Source organism: Tigriopus californicus, chromosome 9 (genome assembly GCF_007210705.1).
Source record: "Tigriopus californicus strain San Diego chromosome 9, Tcal_SD_v2.1, whole genome shotgun sequence".
NCBI lineage: Eukaryota > Metazoa > Arthropoda > Copepoda > Harpacticoida > Harpacticidae > Tigriopus > Tigriopus californicus.
The window spans coordinates 7,508,688-7,521,517 of record NC_081448.1 but is presented as its reverse complement, the minus strand read 5'-3'; the positions used below and the strand labels follow the sequence as shown (position 1 = coordinate 7,521,517).

At 41.5% G+C, this 12,830-nt stretch overlaps 1 protein-coding gene across 1 annotated transcript in view; it reads right to left on the bottom strand.

The window, feature by feature from the left end:
- Positions 1 to 4,962: 4,962 nt before the first annotated feature.
- LOC131886765 (L-gulonolactone oxidase-like) overlaps positions 4,963 to 12,830 on the bottom strand; it is a 19,159-nt gene continuing 11,291 nt past the window's right edge. Inside the window, exons 6-8 of the mRNA XM_059235163.1 lie at positions 8,658 to 8,811; positions 7,928 to 8,349; positions 4,963 to 5,309 (exon numbers count right to left, since the gene is read on the bottom strand). Coding sequence (XP_059091146.1) covers positions 5,033 to 5,309; positions 7,928 to 8,349; positions 8,658 to 8,811 — 853 coding nt within the window. The 3' untranslated portion in view covers positions 4,963 to 5,032. The remainder of the gene's footprint in view (positions 5,310 to 7,927; positions 8,350 to 8,657; positions 8,812 to 12,830) is intronic.

Sequence of the window (12,830 nt, the reverse complement as noted above, 5' to 3'; positions counted from 1 at the left end):
ACATTGTTCCACACTGTCATTTCAGTCTTCGATTTGTTTTGCACTACGCTGCACGTTTTGAGTATCAATCTCAGCCAAACTAAGCACCAACATAATCCACTTATGTCTTGTTGATATTAGAGTTGATATCAAAAAGTCGTGACGTCACGATACCAGATTTACTGCTACCAAATAATCAAACAAGAAGAATTGTACCCACAATCTTTTGCAATGGGTAGATGATATATTGGAGGTCACATATTCTTGAGCATTGTTTAACATCTGTTATTGTATACTTCAGATCTGGTAAAATGATATTCTTGCTTTAAAATGCTCCCAAAGGACTTTTGCGCAAGCAAAACCAAAGACGCAAGCTATGGTAGCACTCATCTGACAGATCGGGGTGTCCAAAAATACGGGATTATGATGTGAAATTGATCAGGAAGACTACCATAAATATTTGGTCATCAAAAATCCTAAATATCTTACAACAACCTAATTAGCTCTCCCTACGACAAATTAGAGACAGGAATTTTGAAAAGAGTGGGCTTTTGCGATTTTCACGCAATTTGAAAATGTCCTTCTTTAGATCGGAATACGGGGTGTATTGTTGTTTGTCTTGCCATTTACTCTTCCAGCATTTCTTCCACCATTTACTCTCCCCTGCTCCAATTTCAAAAACCATTTCTCTACTCACATACTCTCTCCTGCTCTAATTTCAAAAACCATTTCTCTACTCACTTACTCTCCCCTTCTCTATTTTCAAAAACCACCTACCTGTTCTTCCAACTTAATATGTAAAAATGTCTAAAATATATACCCACCCTTAAAACCCCCATTAACACAAATGCCCCGTAATGCTTGTTGCTGCCAGCAAAAGAACAATTGGTCGCCTAATTCCTTCATCTTACCCCCAAGACCTTTTTCACTTACTCAACATTCTTCCAGGGGGAAGTAAGTAACTAGGGATGCGAGAATATACCAAAAAATAGCGGGCATTTTCATGTACCGTGGCGGAAAAGGTTTACTTCCGGCAAAGGGATTGGTACCCACAACATGTCGAGAGAATATTTTTGCCTGGCTTGCGCTGCCTCTTAGGTCGCTTGGCTGCACTTGCTCCTTGACGTAATTGATGTCCAACTCAAGAAAACTACAAAGAAATGCAAGCGATTGAAAATTTATTTCCGTCACGTTGGATCAAAATTCACAAACAACCGAAGACAGATTTGTTAAACTATGTCCAAATAAATGACGATTTGAATAGTAACGTCAACGCTAACTTCAATCAGCTGACGAAGATGAAAGAAACACTTGATAATTGAACTCCAATTTGGAATTTGGAAGATAATTAGTGTATGTATTGCATGTTTTGAGTTGCGGCGATGTGATCCACCACAACCAAAATTCAAGACGTCAAATAGTAAGTGTATTGTATCGTTTGATCCGTATTATCTTCCTCTAGAATCTCTAAAATGCTATTCTCTATTGTTCTGCAGACCAAAGCTTCAAGTAAAAGCGCCACTTCTTCGTCAAAAGAAAATAGCTCGGTGTCTTGAGGATAAATTTGTGTGGCATTGTCCACCATTGGGGCCACGTCTGCTATCTTGATTTCGTCGATAGCTTTTGAGGTCAAGATTGTTTGACCATGACTCATATTCTCATCCGTTTGGGCATGCATCTCAACATATTTCTCAGAATTGTCTATGGAGTGGGGGAGACATTCTGTTTGCACATCTTTGCTCGATGTTTCGTTACTCATTGTATTCAACATTTGGCTTTGAAATTGGCACAATCGCTTTCTCACACGACTTTTTGCTGCCGAGTATTTGGCTCCAATAGACATGTCAGAATGATTTTGATGATGTTGTAGGCTCCTAGACTCTTTGTACGGGCGTCTTGATGAGGTCCATTGGGGGTTGTGAATGCTTGAATGAAGTGTTGCGACGGCATGATGCCCATGCCCTGTTTTGCCATTGCCTATGTTAGGCAGCGGAGCAATCAGATTATGCTGATCACCTTTGTGGTATTTAAAATGTAGCAATGTGTTTGATCTCAGGGGGGGACCTTGCACGGAGTACGTGTTCCCTCGAATCACCCTTCGGTCATGCATGATATTTACGGTTCGTCCTCCATTTTGCTCGTTCTTGTACCTGGGACGATGTAGCAGAAGAGCGGCAGGACGACTCACGAAGCTGTAGACACCCCCTCCCGGAGGTCCCAATTCATGGAGGAAGCCAGCCATGTGAGACGGCAAAGTCATATTAGAAACTAGGGACATGATAGGGGCCAATTGCACGTGATGATCGTCACTTCAGTTGTTGTAACCTTAAATATGTTGAAAGAACTTAGAATCAATAAGGATCGCTTGATCAATCGGAGAAAGCCAGTTTGTACCTGACACACAATGGAGCTAAGTCTGTTCCAAATATGATGAACCTAGCCCAATTTCTTTCCTCCGTGGAGCTCCACACAAAATATCGATAGATTAGCCAATCCTCAGGAAAAAATTAGGCTATAACTTTTTGGATATAACTTCTGGTTAAAACAATTTCAAATAGCCTTTCACATGTTACGATGTTCTGCAGGAATTTGGAGACCACCGTCCTCTCGGATGATTTTTCGTCAGACATTTCCTAAGATCAAAATGGTTCTTCTTTTCTTGTATTTTTCAGTTGTTTCTTGTTCATCTTAATCCTACAAATTCAAGGAGCAAGGTTTTAAGAAATAAATGAAAATGATGTCAATTGGAAGCATAATTGGGCGAATTTTTTGACGATTTTTTTAAACAACGAGGAGCTTAAATGGGAGATTGAAATAGGTTCGAGATTACTTCAGTTTGAAAATGTCTACACTGTGCTATTCTGGATCGCAATTACTCTAGATTTGATACATGGTTAATCGACATTAGATATGAAGTAATTGAAAGATTTCGCGCTTCGGCTTTCCCTTCCTACTATTTGCCGAGAAAATCCATCTTATTACTGAGATCGTCATTCCCTTGACAAGTGAAGGCATAAATAAACAGTTGACGTCATGTATTGACTGTGATGTTTGTCTCAGTTCTCCCTCCACAAGATGCCCAAAATCAGGGTGCCCTGTTACATGTTTTCGTCAATATTCTTCACTTCACTTGCTTAGTAGCTGCAAAATTCCAAGCCCCGTACTTTAGCATTCTATTTTTTGAAAAGGTAACCACAATTCCATCACATATCTAAAATGATATAATGGTATAGGCTAAATTAAGTCATGAAATTGCTCCCAATTCAATCTTTTTTTATCCTCCAGAGAGTACCGTAAGTAAGTTCGTTTAGGCGGCTTCATTATCGAAACGATTGGCACCACTGTAAGGCAGTCACTTCATTTATCTCCTCCTTGATATTGTTAGTGAAAATGACGTCTATTTCTTAGTGTTTTACCTTTATAACAAGATGGGGGGCGTGCTCTGCCATAGAATGTACCACGAACTTCTCGAAATATATACTGTGAACGAGCTTCCCTTCAAATCGACATGCTCTTGGTCATACCAACTCTAAACCACTTTTCGAACTAAAGTAATAAAATAAGAAACGTAGATCTCCTCGTCTTTTTATATTTTTTGTTTCTTTAACGGGCTTATCTAAGCGCTACAAGGAATGTAATTGCCAGTACTATTAAAATGAAAGGTTATAATTCGTCCATTTATTACCTTTCAATCGTTATATGATATTTGGTCTACCAACGAATTTGTGTTGGCAGACCGAGCTAGTCCTTGAATGTAGGGCTGATCTGGAAGGCTATCTAAAAATTTGTCCAAGTTAAGGCAGTTCAGTTTAATTAAAGGCAATTCATTTTTATTTTGCTACTTACTTGTGAAGTTGTTGGTTTCAAAGTTATGTAGTGAGAAGCAAAAAATGTAGCTGACAGAGAGCAGGCCAAAAACTTGATTTCTTTGTAGTGTTTACTACATAACTTTGGTCATATATCCTGAGTTCCCTAGGCATGGTAATGGTCTCAAATTTAGACAAGTTTATCTATTGAAGAAGACCTTGTGACGGTATAAAGTGCTTATTTGTAATAAAGTGAATGGTTTAGGAGATAAGCTTTTTTTGCTTTCGTTCGCAGTCCACATATGTAGAAGTCCGTGAATGTACAAATAGGCACTATCAGCAAGAAAGCTCATTTCACCGTCAGCCTTCCCACCCCCGGCCTGCCACTGCTAACCAATATTCTAGTTAAAAGAGGTTCTACCAATCGTGTTTGGAGAATCTGAGGAGGCACAACTTCATCATGAACTCGTGGAAATGTCTGCACTCGGAGGATCAAAAACCCACCTTATGGCAAATGCAAGCTTTGGTTGATCTAAGTGAATCAAAATCCAAGCTTCTTTGCGCCTTTTTTCTCCGGCTACTTCCTCCTTCAGTTCAACCAGCTCTTGGACACAATCCTCTATTTCGCTGAGATGTGAATGTGTAGCAAACAGACTGTCGTCGTATGGTTTTCAATTCCCAAACACCCCACCGCCTATGGATCTAGAATCCGCATTTCGGGAACAAAATCAATCTCATATTTCTGGGTGATGAAAAATATATACAATGATTTCATTGGTCCGATGTTTGTCAGCTTGTCTTGGTGGCGGATTTCTTAGTGTCAGATAATCTAGCTGCAAATTTGTGGGGACATTGTCTGATTGCCCTCAATTACTTTCAGGTGCTAACTCCATTCCACCAATCGCTGGTATTTGTTGAATTAAAACTCGCTTTATCGATGGGTTTCCCAACTTACCTATTCCTCGTTTTCGAAAGCCTTCAGAGGCATCACATGGAATGCAACACTATCCTCCACCTCGGGATCTTCGGTTAATACCCATGCCTGTCGGTTATCTCAAGAAAGGCCTGAAGGTTATTAAGGACACCTATGAGGAACTTGAGCCCAGAAAAAAAACAACTTTTTGGTTTTGGCTTTATTCATTACTCTCTATCCGAGCCGACAAAATTCTTTTTTTTTTATCGGAAGTCATTCATCAACACTAGCTTGGGGGTTATCTATTTCTTTTTCATGAAAGATGAAGTAAACTTTATTCACAAAGCGAACTACACAAACTCAAAGTAGATTCTGAAATGTCCGTAAACCCAGATCTAGAATAAACTGTTCCATGAATGTAAGCGCCTTGAACAAAGTTATACTTGTCGATTTGGGCTTTGACATTGCACCACCGATTATAATTTGGAAACATGTCAGTCAGCACTAATGGAGAAATAATTCGGTCTGCTGACCAACATCTCATTCCCCCGGCCTCGTGAAAGATGGACTCAAATTCGGCAACTTGAATTGGATTGGGAGCCTTTTCTGACCTGGAACAAAACACGCTATCAGATGCTAACCTTTCGGTAAATTTAAGTATGATGGTTTCATTCTTTCCAAAGTGGCTCCGGCTTGAGGAGGATAAATTTTCATTACATCTTTTATTAGATTTAAAAATGAAATAAAAATGCAGATGCTTTAACATTCGTCAGATCGGTCCAGCAATTTTGTCAAGATTTGGCCGGCTTTACACTAGGATGGAAAACCAAGATTGAATCTGGTTTGAGGATTCTTAGACTGATTTTGAAATGCACTACATCAATCTTATTTTGCACCTAATTTGAAAGTTTGCATTTTCCAACGTTAATATTTTTTATTATCTGTGAAACATCAAACAACTTACGAACATATAACAAAGAGATTGTGATTGAATGTTGATTTTTAATGACGGAAACAGCTCCCTTTTTCTTGCAAGTCTGACATGAGATCTGAAAATAGGGTTTGTCTAATGACTTGTAACTGTGACGTGCAGTCATGAACCACTGGAATATGGACAAGGATGCTTGAGTTGAGAATTGGTATTTGGAATCGAGTAAATGCATTGCGTTCTTCTACATATGAGACGGATCCCAGCTCGCTAAAACTACGCCATTCAAATTTCACCTTAATCAAATGGCTGAGGCAAAAGTTATGCCCTCTCAAAACATAACTCTTCATTGAGACTCTTGGGGTAGTTAGTTGAGTATCAGAAGGGGGCTAAATCATTCATTTTGTACCCTTTAATGCATTGTTTATTGAGAGGCCATAACGTTTGCCCAGGGTCAGCTCGCTCTAAGACGTTTAAGTGATGTGGGCAAAGCCATGTCTTGCCTCAAATACCACATGCACCAAGTGTTAAAAGTGAGGTCATTTCTCAAGTGTGTGCTTCAGGCCTTCTACTTTGCGTCCACGGCCTTCTGTATTATATGCTGAAAAAGGCACGCCTGGTGATACAAATACTCGAAGAGAACGGCCATTGGAAGACCAAGACCAAAACAAGCATTCAGTACTCCAGTGCTTACAGGCTGTAAGTAGATGCAATTGACGACATGCCATCAATTTAGGTGGACCTTGCTCGACCTCCTCATTGGATAATACTTTGTGATTGAATCTCGTCACTGGGGGTAGATTTCAAGAGCAGTTTGTTGCACGGTTGGATTCGGCCATTTCTCCAAGGGTTTTCCTCGTCGCCATTAATAAAATCGTAGTTTGAGATGATTTGTTGAACAAAAAGGAAACGTTAAAGAAGGAACCAGTTTGAAGTCTTGCATCACTGGCACTGGCAGGCAAATTTGTTTGCTGGTACCAGCGCTTGCCTAAATGTCTACATTGCTAGATTGGATACCCAATCGGCGGGGCCGTGATGTCTTTCTATGACGCCATCTGAAAGGATCTCAGAGATGGCTTTATCTATTAAGGGTTGCAAGTAGAGAGGTTAATGACGCGGGGGTGCCATGTACGCTTTGACGCTTGATAGTTCTTCAAGCATCCCAATCCCTTGAAGCATTCCCTAAACCTTGACTGCCCATGTAGGAGGCCGTTGTTCCCCAATTCGACCTAGTACCTGTCCCGTCACAGTTTTGCTTGGTGTAGGCTGTCCACAGACCTGGGAAGTGTACAGTTTACTCTATTTATTTCCGGTTTGTTACTCATTCCTTTGCTTTAAAAAATTGGGCTCAGGTCTCCAAACTACGCCGTTCAACTCGATCTTGGCTTCAAATTGTTTGTTCATGTTCAGAGGTACCTCCTCACCAACGCCATGAAAGTAAGAAAAATGCTAAAAGAAAAAAAAACCCTCAACTTCCTCAGGCACCATGGCAACAACACCAAAATCTTCATTGATAAGATTTCCATGGTGAACCAGGTTAACAACCGGAGGAACATTTGGTGGATTAGAGGGACAAAAGACGATGTCTAAGGTGTCTTCCCACGAAGCATCCAGCTCATGTGATGGTTTTAGGGGTACTAGAATCCGATGGGTAGAAGATGCTACCTTACTTTTTCCATAAGGGCGAGACTGTTGGCACTGACACCTACTATTGTGTGCTGAGGTACATCGTTCTGCATGGAGGTACTATGTGGGGCGACAGAACAGTGCATCTGTCCACACGGCGGTCAAAATTCAGAAATTCTGCAATGACCCTATTGCTTGCCAGATCTTAAACCCCTCGACTATTTTTGGTTGGACGCCAGCAAGAGCAAGATCAATGCCACCCCTCACCAAGCAAGGACTCGCTCAAGGCCACCATCATCAAGTAGTGGGCTGCCTACCCCGAGGAACGAATCAGTGCCACTTCTGCCTCTTTCCACCCCCGTATCAACTCCGTCATTCAGGCCAATGGTGGCCATATTGAGTGAATCGTTTCCCAATATGTTAAATTACGGCGCACAACTTTTTTATTGAAGTGCGTACAGCCATTCAAAAGTTATTGAGAATATATAGAATCCATACCTCATCGCTCATTTTTGCTGAAACACTCTGTAATTGGAAAGCTACTGCCTCAATGAACTTATGTTAGCTAATGCAGTCAAACGCTTAAGATTTAGTATGCGTTTGTGATTTTTTGCCGTGGGAATTTCCCGTTAGTGTGATACAATTATATCCTTTTGGACTAAATGTTAAACTTACAGGAACCAATCATACCACATGGCACAAGATGGTTCATCCAAATATGGAGCAATGAAGGGTACGCTTTCCCTTGGGCTGATTCCTTCCATCGAAACCGATTGCAGAAATAAGGGCCCTGAGCAAGCATGAGGAGTAGCTTTGGCCCATTTTGAAACCATCCGCAAGACTTTGGGCACTTGCTCAATTGGTAACAACCACAACGATCCACGAGTGGCTTCACTTGCAGCCCACATTCGAGGCAACGAGTGCAAGAAGTCAGAACGGTTTTTTGACACGGTCCACGATAAGAAGAATTGAAGTCGAGCAAATATTGTTGAGAGAATTGGAATTTGTTGGCAAATGACGGAAGATAAGTGGTGCAATAATCGCAAAAGAATTTCGCCCAATTTCTCACTAACGTAGCATAACATTGGTTGCTCGGGCTGAAAAAGAAGCTCTTATCAAGGCAACAGGAATGTTTTTAATACAAACTTTGCACATTAACATCATCGGACCGGCGCTTCATGCATTGTATTAATTTCAGAAAGGAAGCAAAAAATCTGAAAACGACAAATCAGCCTGCATTTGAAATGGTTTTCTTGCAGTGTTAATTCGACCTTAGTTTCGTAGGCCCTACCGTGTATTAGATCTGGATTTAAAAAGCTAAAATATCATTTTCCATTACTTGAAGAGTAGGGACAGAGTACCTCTTCGATACTTTTACAACCATGAATACTTTCAGTTTCCTTACCGTTTGATACTTGGGCGCCGAACTTATATGAGTTAGCACGGCCAAGTCAGATAATGGGAACCAGAACAATTGTTGCCTCATCGAGTCTTTGGTCAGAATTTTCCATTGACCAAGGATTTGGCTAATAGGGTACAAGTAGCTTGCTTCCACGTAGCTATTTGAAGAAAACAATTGTGAATATTATGGTGTGGCCAACACTAGTTCGCCCACACACAAGATTCGCGCGACGTTATACCTATGTAGCAAGTATCTTTACTTGTTATGAGACGTTTGCCCTCGGGCACGTTTATTCACCGAAACCTTTATCCCCGGCGGACTTGATTGCTGTCACTATAGTTCCCGGCCGTTAGGCAATGTCAAACAGTGTAAAAGACCATTATCTGTCAGGCTGTTTTCAATTTTGCTTAGGATTTTGAAAAATGTAAGAAAATTAAATCACACCAAGAAAAGCAACACAAGGAGAGATCTTGACAGAAAGATTTGAAATTTAGATTGATTTTGCTACTTTCATAGCTTTTCTTAAGATTTTTATGGCAATATTTAGTATTTTCAGACCTTTTTTGCATTTGCCCAAATTCAAAAATATACTATGTCCAAAAATGGCAATTTTGTTTCGACTTTTGAGTAATGAGGGCCCTTCTTTCAACGTCAGACAGTCCAAAAAAAAGTGGCACGGGAGGTTGTTAAAAAACTACTCGTGACATGCCACGAAAGCGATTTCTTTTCCGGAAAGTATGTGATACAGGTCACTAATTATACATAACGACACAACGACTATATATGAAAATGATAAGAATGATTTGAGTTGCATTATGTTAATGGTTTTTCAAATGCTTGAGGTATCAGCTTTGATGCATTTGAGGCTGTAATATGCCATTTATCAATTCCTATCTCTTTCTTCACAAACGTTGCAAAAATGTACAAACTGTTTTCAAGATAAACAGGGCTGCCACAAAGTTCGCCCGCAATAAGTTTCAGTACTTGTAAATCCACCGTGGCTCAAAATGGAAAGCTAGATTGGCCCCAAAATTTTGGAGGAAAAGGCTTCCTAAATATCATATAAAAACGTAGAGGCACTCAAAAGAGGATTAAAGGATGTCTGAGAGATATCACCATTAAAGCTGTGCGTGCCACAGTGAATGGAGTTTCAAAACGTATATGTCAAATTGTCTGTGCGAAAGGAGGCCAACTAATATTGGTATTTTTTGCTGAAGTTGTATAATGAATTGCAGAAAAATGTCAAAAAGGCTGTTAAAATTGCAAAATTTGCAGATGCAACAAATTTGCCGAAAAATCTCGGACGTGAAAGTTTTCTGCAAAATTTGCATAATTTACAGAATGCAAGTTTTGGCCGGTCCTAATGATCAGATGAATTGAATCCTTTGCCAGAACCTTTAACAATTTTTTGGTCCATGTTTTTAGAAGCGTAACTAACCCCTGCAAGGAATGTAGTCCCGGGTATAATGAAAAAGAAAAAGTATGATTCGCCTAATATTTATATATTCGCCTACTACACAATATTTGGTCTGCCAACGAATTGAACATCAACTTCAACCCCCTGTTTTCTGTTTGGGAAAGTCAACAAGAAAGAGACCGTCAGTTAAGCTGCCGTCATGGATGCATGATCCAATCAATGACAAATCATTTGGTGAACAAATGCATCTTACGCAATAACACTAGGCTCCAGAAGAGAATCAATTGTAAACTAATTCTAACGACAAATTTTGCCACTAAAAGTGTACTAACACTTAAGAAATATACATACATACAGGGTATTTCACCTATATTTGGACAATTTTCGATTGCATCCAGATCAAAAAGTATATTAAGAGGAGCACTTTTAAGGGTTTTATTTTGAAGCATATACAGTATGTTTGAGAGTTCATTCATTCAATATTACCCCCCTCGGCCGCGATCATCCTCTCGATCCTGGGCCTGAAGTACTTGCAAGTGTTCACGATCTCCGCGAGATCAATGGTAGACCAGTGGCGTCTGATGGAGGCCTTCAGTGACTTCAGGTTGTTGTGGCTGGTCTTGCAAACTTGTCTCTCCAGCTTCCCCTAGAAGTAGAAGTCCAGGGGGTTCATGTCGGGGGAGTTGGAGGGGCCAGGTCTGGAGGTCCCAGAAGGCCACGTTATGGGCCTTGAGGAGGTTAAGGGTTTTCATGGCCTTGTGGGCGGGGGCCGAGTCCTGCTGGAAGAAAAACTCGCCCCCCCCCCGGCCTCGGCCTTCATCCACGGAATGACCACGGTCTCCAGGACATCGCAGTACCTGTCGGCACCCACCCTCTCCTTGGGGTCGAAGAAGAAGGGTGGCATCACGGACCCGTTGCTCCCCACGACGCCCAGGGTCATGACAGACGCTGGAAACTTGGTGGTGTCAACATGGGGAACATTGGACCTGTCTGTGGCCTTCCAGCGGTCATTTTGTACGTTATAGGACCTGTCATCTGTCCAGTTTATTGTTTTTTGTTTATTGTGTCAACCACTCCAACACCACGTAGTGGCAGATAAAGGAGTTTTGGTATAAAGTATAGATGGACATGAATAAGTTAAAGATTAAGGAAGAAGAGTAAACTAAAGATCTATGTCTCCAGCGCCTTAGAAGAGTTAGCTTTTTGATGAATACCATGAGTTCAACTGAGAGCGAAATACTTTCAAAGAGGTCACTGATCGAACGCTTTGCGGAATAGCATTCCACCTTGGAATGGCGCGGATGATGAAAGAATTTAGTCTAGCACCACAGCGAGCAACCGGAGTCCAAAGTTTTTCGGCCAACGATGATCTTGTTTCGCGATGATTTTTGTCCTTCAAATAATAAAATGCCTCTTCTTCATTGTTACCCACCAACACTTTGACATGTCCGCTGAGTAATTTGAATGTCCACATTATTTCATTCTTTTCATGGCGAGTCTGTATGGACTCACACCGAACTTTTACCAGACGCTCATGGTAGGTAAGCCCACCTGTTCCAGGCATTCCCTTAGTAAAACGGCGCAGAACCGATTCGAGCCGAATGACATCTTTTTTGAATGTCGGGGTCCAGGCAGGATAACCGTATTCCAGGGATGAGCGTATGTAGGTGTTAAAGAGCTGAATTAGAACCTTCGGGCACCGGGTTGTAAAATGCCTCTTAATCATACCGACCAACTTGTTCGCTTTTGAAGACACGAAAGATACGTGTCTCGAGAAGTTTAGCTTGTTGTCAATGTGAATGCCAAGATCTTTGTGAACTTCAACCAGGACCAGCCTAGTACCACCCAGTTCGTAACTTACAGGAGCATTTACCGAGCCAAATCGTTGGACCACGCACTTCCCTTTGTTGAAAGACATGCCGTGAGCCACGGCCCATTCTTGTATGCGATCGAGATCTGCTTGTAGCTCAAGAACGTCCTGAATAGAGTATATACGTCGTGAAACTCTGGCATCATCGGCGAACAACTTGAGGCCCGTCTTTGGGGAAACGTGAAGACTGTTTATAAAGATGATGAACAGTATAGATCCTAGGACACTACCCTGAGGCACCCCCGTCCAAACAGCCTTCCATGATGAAGAGCAGTCGCCAATTAACACCCTCTGATACCGTTCGGCCAGCCAGCCCATTATCCATCGTAGAAGATGACCTCCCACGCCAATATTTCTCAATGATTCCTCAAGAACAAGTTGAGGAACACTGTCGAACGCTTTCGTGAAGTCCAAATGAATCGTATCCATGCAACTCTGTTCATCAAGAACCCGAGAAATGTCGTCACAGTGTTCGATCAAATTTGTAACACATGATTTTCCATTTCTAAAGCCATGTTGTTCAAGTGAAATAATGTCATGCTCATCTAGGTAACTGACCAACTTCTGTTTGATCATTTTCTCCATGACTTTCCCGGGTACCGAAGTAAGGGAGATTGGGCGATAGTTTCTTGCTTGTCTTGTATCCTTACCCTTTGACAAGGGTGTAGCCCTGGGCTCCCTGCCGGGGATTGACCCGAGAAACAGCTGGATAATAAACAGTATCTTTTCTGATCTAAAGCGAGTAAGAGCTTCATTTCTCTCTCCGCTACACTGGTGACCCCGACTTTTTCACGCAACCTTTTGCCAACATGTCCTTGCCCGCCACCTTTGCCCAGGACATGTCCGCAGCCGTGGCCGTGGCAGTCGCCTCTGCCGTAGCCAACCTGCC